At 36.3% G+C, this 9,538-nt stretch overlaps 1 protein-coding gene across 1 annotated transcript in view; it reads left to right on the plus strand.

Moving 5' to 3' along the window:
• LOC111083141 overlaps positions 1-5,758 on the plus strand; it is a gene marked incomplete at its 3' end in the record, with an annotated part of 20,124 nt that extends 14,366 nt beyond the window's left edge. The window contains exon 3 of the mRNA XM_022379423.1: positions 5,657-5,758. Within this exon, the coding sequence (XP_022235131.1) occupies positions 5,657-5,758 (102 nt within the window). The remainder of the gene's footprint in view (positions 1-5,656) is intronic.
• Positions 5,759-9,538: the final 3,780 nt, after the last annotated feature.

The raw sequence follows: 9,538 nt of genomic DNA on the forward strand, positions 1-9,538 counted from the left end.
CTTCAGGAAATTTTACAGATTATCAGTAAACATTACAAGGCTTTCGTATGCAAAATATCAGGTATTTTATTAAGCTTTAAGATTTTTTAAGTAATGTTTTTCTCATCTTTTTTTCTTTTCGAATATTGACTATCGAACATGCAAAGTAATTTTGATTTTAAGATTAAAAATACTTTTATGCATCAGAAAAATTTCAAATTCCACATGCGAAATCTTTATAACTTCCAGATAATTATCAAATGTTTTTAAGGAAAAACTTTATATTTGATCTGTTATTTTCACTATCGGATCTCAGTATGGGTTCTGTCGATTTGGCCGAACTCGTAACCACCATATAAAATTTGCCCCCCCCCCCTGTGGCACAGCGATATGTTTGCGGACTTACAACGCTAGAAACTGGGTTTTGATACCCGTGGTGAGCAGAGCACAAGTAGCCCATTGTGTAGCTTTTTGCTTAACTGCAAACAAACTAACTAAAAAATTAGGAAATAAATATCAATTATGCTTTTTTCGTTCATGAATGACTACAAATTATAACACGAAAAAAACAAATGTTTAGTCTAAATAGCTTAAATCTCAAAACATTATACATTTATATATATCGTAACCACCATATAAAATTTGGGTCCCCTAATGGCACAGCGGTATGTTTGCGGATTTACAACGCTAGAAACTGGGTTTTGATACCCATGGTGAGCAGAGCACAAATAGCCCATTGTGTAGCTTTGTGCTTAACTACAAACAAACTAACTAAAAAAATTAGAAAATAAATATAAATTATGGTTTTTTTAGTTCATGAATGAATACAAATTATAACACGAAAAACAAATGTTTAATCTAAATAGCTTAAATCTCAAAACATTATACATATATTTTTATTATATTGACCTTTCAGCCGTATCTGGCTAACATTACAGAAGTTTCAATGACGCGGGCGCACGTGCACTCATGTTACCGTATCCAAGAGTATGAAACTGGCCCTTACAAAGTGACCTGTCTTGGCTGTGTTTTAGTGAACTAGTATTTTGTAAAATACAGTCACATTTCAGTTATAATACATTATTTATGTATATACATTATTGCTATTTAGAAAAAAGTTCTTAAACTTATTTTTCTTAAAACATATAACAGTAAATAAAGAAGTAAAGCAAACAATTATCTCTTCTAGTTACGAACTTTGTACTCAAGCCGTCTCCAGCCATTATTAGTCTCAAAGTGGGTTCCTCGTCATCGAATTTGTACTCTAATGCTGCTTGACATAGGTTGCTAAGCCTTATTAAATTTCGCACATGGAGGATGTGAAACGAAATAATTTCTTAGGTTTTATATATACATTTTGAAATAACCAAAAATCATAAATTACCATATCAATACCATAGAATTCCACTATAATTTATCAAGCTTAGTTACTGTATTTGGGTCTAAAAATATACGAAATTTCGAGCTCACTAAAGTCTTATCTTACCGGTTGGAATCTAGCATGAAAAGAAAGAGTTTGCCGCCAGAACCCTTCATAGTGGCTGAGAAAACCGCTAGGGGGACATTCTGAGCTTTCCATTTGTTATTTACACGTCATAGACAGAAGTAGGTGTTGGTAAGCAAGTATTTCCAAAAATGGAAAGAGGTGGACGGTGCCACTGTGTTTGATTCAGTAAATGTAGCGATATTTCAGCAAATAGAAAAGATAGGAGATTTTTATTTTATATTCTAACTTGTCAATATCGGTAGTTTGATTTCCTAATTCGTAAGAAACTACAAACTTTGTAGTTGGACATCACAAACACCTAATATGAATCAATGCTGAATTTAACATACCACTTGACACAGAAAAATAGATATTTAGGTGTGTGTATTTTAATATTTACTTTTAAATTTAGAAATTGACTAATGTATAGTACTAAAATTTGATTTATAATCTACAATTTGATACCAAACTTATTGACATAAATTCATAAAATAGTAGTTCAATAAAGTTTTGGCCCAATGACCAGCTGGTTAGGGTGCTCGACTCGCAATCTGCAGGTCGCGGGTTCGAATCCCCGTCCCACCAAACATGCTCGCCTTTTCAGTCGTGGGTGCGTTATAATGTGATGGTCAATCCCACTATTCATTGGCGGTGGGTGGTGATGACTAGCTGCCTTCCCTCTAGTCTTACACTGCTAAATTACGGACGGCTAGCGTAGAAAGACCTCGTGTAGCTTTGCGCGAAATTCAAAACAAACAAACAATAAAATATTGAATGTGAATCAGGAAACGTGATGACATGACCTTTGACCCGTGACATGCTTGTAATTAGTTCGATATTTCTAAGTGTTATTTGGAAGGAGTTTGGAATGTTGAAACTAGCGTATCACCAAGCAGAAGATTTTTCTAAACTAGACATAAGCTTATTACCAGGCAGAAGGCTTTTGGAAGAATGGAACTAGCTTATTACCAAGCAGAAGATTTTTGGAAAGTTGGGACTAGCTTATAACCAGGTAGAAAGCTTTTGGAAGTAAACATTTGTTTAGAATCAGTAGCCAGACAGAAGGCTTTAGGAAGAAAGACACTGGCTCGTCATCAGAAACATAGCTTTTGAAAGGTAGAGATTGACTTGTCACCAGCCAGAAGGCTTTTGGAAATTAGGCATTGACTTGTCACTAGGCAAAATGCTTTGGAAGGTAGATAGCGGTTTATAAGAAGTAACCTGAAGAATGTACTGATTGAATGAACATCTTTGTTGTGTTACTATTTACTAGCAATATTGAAATCTCTATGACTTAATTTTACAGGTGATAAAGAAAACCTAAAGATTAGTTTTTCTTCTGTCTTTTTATGCTTGCAAAACCTATTGCTAGTGCACTGAGTATTTCATATCATAATCCTGAAGATTAAACAGAAGATGCGCGTTTGTATAAATGGATGTCCCATAATTGAATAAACGAAAGACTAGTCGTCTTATAAACAACTGACCGTTGACTCTGTAAATAAACGTACGACTCGTGGTTATATAAAGGAATGACCCGTGTTTGTATAAATAGAAGGATCATGGTTATATAATTATATGATCTGTGGTTAAACGAACAGACGACCTCTGGTCATAGTTCTTCTATCTGTGTGATCTTATATTCGGTTTGGTACAGTTCCAAGCCCTTAATTAGCTTGGGTTTCTGCATTTTCATACTGGTTAATTAGCTCTTCTGTACACATCAGTAGTCTAACTAACATCAGGAGTCTAGTGGTCAGTTACTCCGGTATTCTGCCCAAATGTGAAAAGTGACAATGAAAACCATTCCAAACGTTTTTCTTGGGGCAATACCTGTCTGTTATCTGAGGTTAAGTCCGAGCTGTGGCCATAAACCGGGTCCTGATAATTCGGCACCTATATTCAAGGAACTGGAAAAGCAGTATCATAAATATATACTTTAGAAAGAAACTAAGATATGGTATAATTAAAAATGACATACAGTTGTGTATAAAATGTATTAAAGCACCTAAACAATTGTCATTTTATGAGCTTTACGCACAAAATAGTCGTTGATTTGCTATAGAAATTAACTTGTAATTACTGTAACTTAATCTTACAGGAAACCATTACAAAATTAGTACACAAATAATGTATTTAAGGTTCTTTAATCCTCATTTTTACTATGGTCATCTGTAGCGTCAATAAGAACTTGTTATCTTTGTGTCTGTTTATTTTTTCAAAGTCCGGTGTTGTTTGATTCCTTTCTTCTTGAAGCTCCGATACTTTTATCAACATGGAGTGCAGCAAATATCATATTTGTTCTATGGGGTTAAGATCTGCACTTGTGGTGGCCATTCCGATCGCTGGAAATCATCTCACCTTTCTTTTTTTACCAAATAAGTTTGGCATTTCTTGAATGTATGTTTGGGTCATTGTCTTCTTGAAATGTCAAATTCTGTCCAATCAGCTTCTTTCCATAGGATAATGTCTTCCATTGGGTCAACGGTAAGTTTATGGGATTTACAACGCTAAAATTCGTGGTTCGATTCCTTATGGTGGACAGAGCGCAGATAGTCTAATGTGTATCCTTTCGCTGAAACATTCAAACAATTACCATTGTCTTGAAATATGAAGTTCTACCGAATCACCTTCTTTCCAGAGGGTATAGCACAGCGGACTGTGATATTTGTACTGATCCATGATTCCATAAACTTTGTGAAGATTGCTGACACTATTCACAGATATTGTACCATAAAGTATCACAGAGCTTCCTACATATTCGACAGTTGGCAGAAGGCACTCCTTCTGTAATCTCTCATTGGCCCATTGACGAACATATACACGCCAGTCCGAACTAAAAAATTCAAATATATATTTATCTACCCAAACCACCTTGTGCCACTGTTTCAAAGACCAGGATACATGTTCTTTCGCACAAGATAGTCTCTTTGTGCAATAAGGTTCTTTCTTGCTCTACTCTCCCCCAATCATCTTACCTGTACGATTTTATGAGACTATCCTTGAACATTTTCTGTGCGTGAAACGCCATTGGTAACATTTTCACAGTTTTTCTTTCAGTTTTGAGGGTCTTTATTCTTAGATATTTAACACATCTTTCAGTGAGCCTTTTGCTCCGTCCCTTGCCATGTCTGATGGTATAGAACAGGGTTTTCTTGTATCTGTCCAATGTCTCCTTTACATAGCTCGATGAACAGACGAGGTCTTTTACAATAGTTCTTAAAGTTCAACTAAGCATCGATTATAGATTTGACTCTGACTCAGTTAAATAGTTGTTTCAGAGGATAATACTGTTTGTATCTGCCGCTTTCACATTATAATGGTGTTCTTATCCGTCACATTGAGAGCATAATGTTTTTGTATCCGACACTTTGACAGGATAATGATGTTTGTATCCGCCACTTTGAGAGGATAATACTGTTTGTATCCGCCGCTTGGACAGGATAATGGTGTTTGTATCGACCACTTTGAGAGGATAATGATGTTTGTATCCGCCACTTTGAGATGATAATGATGTTAGTATCCGCCACGTTGAGAGGATAATGTTGTTTGTATCCGCCACTTTGACAGGATAATGATGTTTGTATCCACCACTTTGAGAGGATAATACTGTTTGTATCCGCCACATTGAGAGGACGGCTAGCACAGATGGCCCCTCGAAGTGCAACGAACAGCAGCGGATTCCAATATAAATAAATTTGTACATAAATGTAACTTAAGTAATTTTCCTTGATAAGTAAAATCTAATCTAGCAGACTTAGGATCAAACTGAACGCTGATTTTATCACGATAAACCTTCATCGACTTCTTTGCTCTAATTGAGCAAGACACCTCCTAACATCTTATTGAGTGTTACCCTGGCAGAGGATAGTCCAATCAAATATTACGTTGAGGCCACGTGAAGTAGAAACTCAGTTGATTTTATACGATTTTCTGGATGATGACACTTACTGGTGTATATGTTTCTGATGATGACACTTATTGGTGAATATATGTTTCTGATGATGACACTTATTGGTGTATATGTATCTGATAATGACACTTATTGGTGTATATGTTTCTGATGATGACACTTATTGGTGTATATGTTTCTGATGATGACACTTATTGGTGTATGTGTTTCTGATGATGACACTTATTGGTGTATATGTTTCTGATGATGACACTTATTGGTGTATATGTTTCTACCAGGGTTCCATGGAGAGAGAGTTTACTTGTCTCCGGGGGCAAGAAAAACAAAATATATGTCTGGAAAAACGGAAAATGGAACAACTGAAACGTGAATTCAATTCGGTAAGTTGGCAATTTTTTTATTTCCTTTTCCATTGATTGAGTACAGGAAAATTCCTCATAAGTTCCCAATGCTGCAGGGAAAAAATAAAGCGTGCACTTTATATTAAAATTGTTTGAGAATGATTGGCGTATGTACTTCAGTAATTTATATGTTAAGCCTAAAGTGAGTCGACCTTGTCTCACCTTGACGGTTGGCCGGTACTAAACTCATTAGGTTTAATATAAGGTATAGTTTTGTCGAAATCACCGTGATGGAAGGCTAGTTCCAAATCGTTTAGATTAATTTTTGATATGAAAAAAGCCGATAAATGAAAGGAGACACCAGGACTGGAATACAGGAATTCTATTTGACAAGGTCAGTTCTCTACCACTGAGCTATTCAACATTACAAGCTGTCCATTTTAGGGTTTCTTAAATTTATTACGACCACCATACTATGCTACTATCAGGCAGTTAGTTGATTTATCGACATTCAACCAAATTGTACATACTTTGCGTGCGTCCGTATATATATGTCATCGTGTAGTGACGAAACGGAACTTACTATTCACGTCACTCGTTCACAGAAATATTATTTTTCACAATGAATGTAGTGATAAAAACACACAGTTAAAGCGCCCGAAAAGAAGATAACTGCCCCCCCCCCCACAGCTTAGAAAATATGGCACTCACATAAATTAACGTTACACATAATTAAGCTTAATGTGTTACACCTACATAATATTTTATTCGGAAAATTAACGGAAGAACTCGCGTTGCTTTTGTTGTTGTAATTTGATTTTAATTCACCAATCAATATTAAAGAGTAAGACAGTGGCCCAAAATTTGTAAGCCTAACTACCTAGAACCTGTCAGAAGTTGGTTTAATAGCAGAAGTAACCCGAATAGTCCAGTCGCTATATTCCATCAGAAAAATTCCGAAGCCTGTGAATTATAAGTTACGTCTTCAGGAATCGATCGTGGTTCACTTTATAGAAGACAAGTATTAAACATATTTCTTATGGCCTTGGTGATGCATTTCAGACAACGGGATGTATTAGGCTTATCATCACCTGCTTTATAATTTGCTGAGAACGTATTTAGTGTAATTTGTTTTATTCTATTCACATTTCTATATCTTTAATTATTTTTCATTAAGCGATCACCTCGCCTAGCACAGCGTATTTAATTGAATAAGAGGTATTATATTGTGTCGAAATTCCATAGAAAAACGTCGTAAGGAGAGATAGGCCTACCATAGTGATGATAGGGAGGGGATAGAACACGAATTTGTGCCTATCTGGATTTTTTGTCACAGAAAAAACCCAGTATTTCAGTATTACGACGGGCTTTTATAACGTGTAATTCGATTCGCAAAATAATCGAATGTTTCATTTAGTTACGTAATAGAAGTAGTTTGTACAAAACAAGATATACTCCGACTAAGGGTTTCCCACTTGGTAGATTCGATATGTTAATTACATCACTTGTTTTACACGTCAAGTGTAATATCCTTGAAAGAAAATAGGCCTAAAACACCAGGTTAAGGTGAGACATTGTTTTTCACAAAATTCATACTCTACTAATCGGGAAAGTTCCACTTCCTGTACAGATTGTTTAACACTCTTCCATTAGAAGTTGTATACGGTATCCATTCAGTTGCTAAAAGAAAAGGTTGAAGTTGACGATTTAATCTACCTAGCAAAGCACGGCTGCTGTTTGTTGCACTTACAATATTCCACGGCTGCTACTTATTCCATTTACCATATGCCACGTCTGCTACTTATTCCATTCACCATATTCCACAGCTGCTACCTATTCTACTTACCATATTCCGCAGCTGCTACCTATTCTATTTATCATATGCCATGGCTGCTACTTACTGTCGTTACCTTCTGCACTTATGGAGTTGTAAAATTATACGAATCGGCTGTGGTTCAGAAATACTTAAGTCTGAATGCTTCGTGTAGCGACCCATACTCAACGCGATTTCCTGGCTGTATTTTCCCCTAAAGGGGGGGGGGGGCTAAGGTCGCCTGGAGGGGTCACCTGTTTTAACCAGTCGCACCACTATACAGTAGTGTGTTGTCTGTCAGTCAGTCATTAGAGACTAAAATGACAGGTAAGGGACTCTTAACGCTGAAATTTGTATTGTCGTGACGTCAGTAAAACGTGCGCATACCATGAACCACGAGAATTATACACTCTGGAGGCTACAGCACAGCGTGACATATGAACTTCAAAAGCAATAAATAAAAATATTTGTTACACTTGACTTTGGTTTTATTTACTCTTGAAACAGAACACTTTCGGGAACCCTGCGGAAGTTCATCTGGTATCTAGGATTGTCTGAGAAATGTCTGCTTACAAGTGCAATAATTCTTTGTTTGGGTCTTAGATTTATGAATGTTTTTTTTAAAAGCCATCATTACTTGAGTGATCAATAGAGAATGTCTGGCCACCTATCGGAGAAGCAGCATGTTTTCAGGCGGCAGTGTGTTATTTAGTCAAGTGAACCGAGTACAGGTATTATTTGCGATATTTTGAGACCGTTGCATCTTTATGTGTGAGTAACGATCAATATTTTTGTTATTAAAGACTCTATTGTATTCCTAATGTAATAGATAAAATTATTCCCCCGTCAGTCTAGGATTCACTAAACACCTGTAACCGGTTTAGGTATTTTACGACCTATTTCTAACAGCACCGACAAACCGTATCTACCCGTATATAAGTCGAGAACTAAATTTAAGTAAGAAATAGAGGTGTTTTACAGGTTCCCCGTGCTCAAGTCGAGGGAAAAGTAAGACACGGCTTTTAATTTTAATTTTCGATCATGCTTTCGTTAAGTCTGCCATATTTGTTTCCTCTTGAGAAGTTGTATAGACTCGCCCGGGACTTTACTCCTAAACTCTTCTCTGGTACGTTCTAAAGAAGGAGGGGGGGGGGGGTTGAAACTATGGACTGTGGACTTTTAAAAAGATTATTCCTCCGACCGACCGACCCAAGAAAATATTCGTAGGACGGGTTACGGCAAACAAACAGTCACTTTAGGCCAGCCTCAGGGTACTTAGCTGACATAAAATGAAAGAAAAAGGTTATTAATAATGTTGTAGATGTTTTAGCCCGAGATAAGTCGAGGATAGAACTTATTGAGCAACAATTATGGTCTAAAAGTTCGACTTATACAAACAGGCTATCGTGTTGCCTAGGTAATGAACGGTTGTGAAAAGAAGGCTAAAAATGACACTCTTTGGGTTGATAACTTGATCATTCAGCCAGTTGTTGTTGTTTTCTGAACTGCGAAAGAATTTTAATGTGTGTTTCAACGATCCCATTTTGCAAATCGGACTTTTAACAGCAAGTAAAAACAGGATTTATGTCAGAAAGTATCCGTCTTTGTAACTGTGTTTAACTCAAGAACATGCAGAATTTGAGTTACGATTCAGAAGATTAGGGAAGTCGTGGCTGTATCGTATTGTTACATTTTCCTTTTTTCTATGTTTTTAATTACGTTTAACTCAAGAACATACGTGGCTGTAGATAAGACCTTCGTGTACGTGGATTTTTATCCTTATTCTTTTGTCACGTGGCTGTAGATAAGGCCTTCATGTACGTGGTTTCTTTGAATTTATTGTTTAACATTAAACTTCCAAGTCATAAGACAGTTGCAACTTGAAATATAATAATTAGTGGTCCCAGGCCAGGAATAGTAAATAGATTATCTTTGTACAATGCATGGTCCCAGGGTAGGAATAGTAAATAGATTATCTTTATACAATGCATGGTCCCAGGGTAGGA

The sequence above is a fragment of the Limulus polyphemus genome, unplaced genomic scaffold (assembly GCF_000517525.1).
Source record: "Limulus polyphemus unplaced genomic scaffold, Limulus_polyphemus-2.1.2 Scaffold8325, whole genome shotgun sequence".
Lineage (NCBI taxonomy): Eukaryota > Metazoa > Arthropoda > Merostomata > Xiphosura > Limulidae > Limulus > Limulus polyphemus.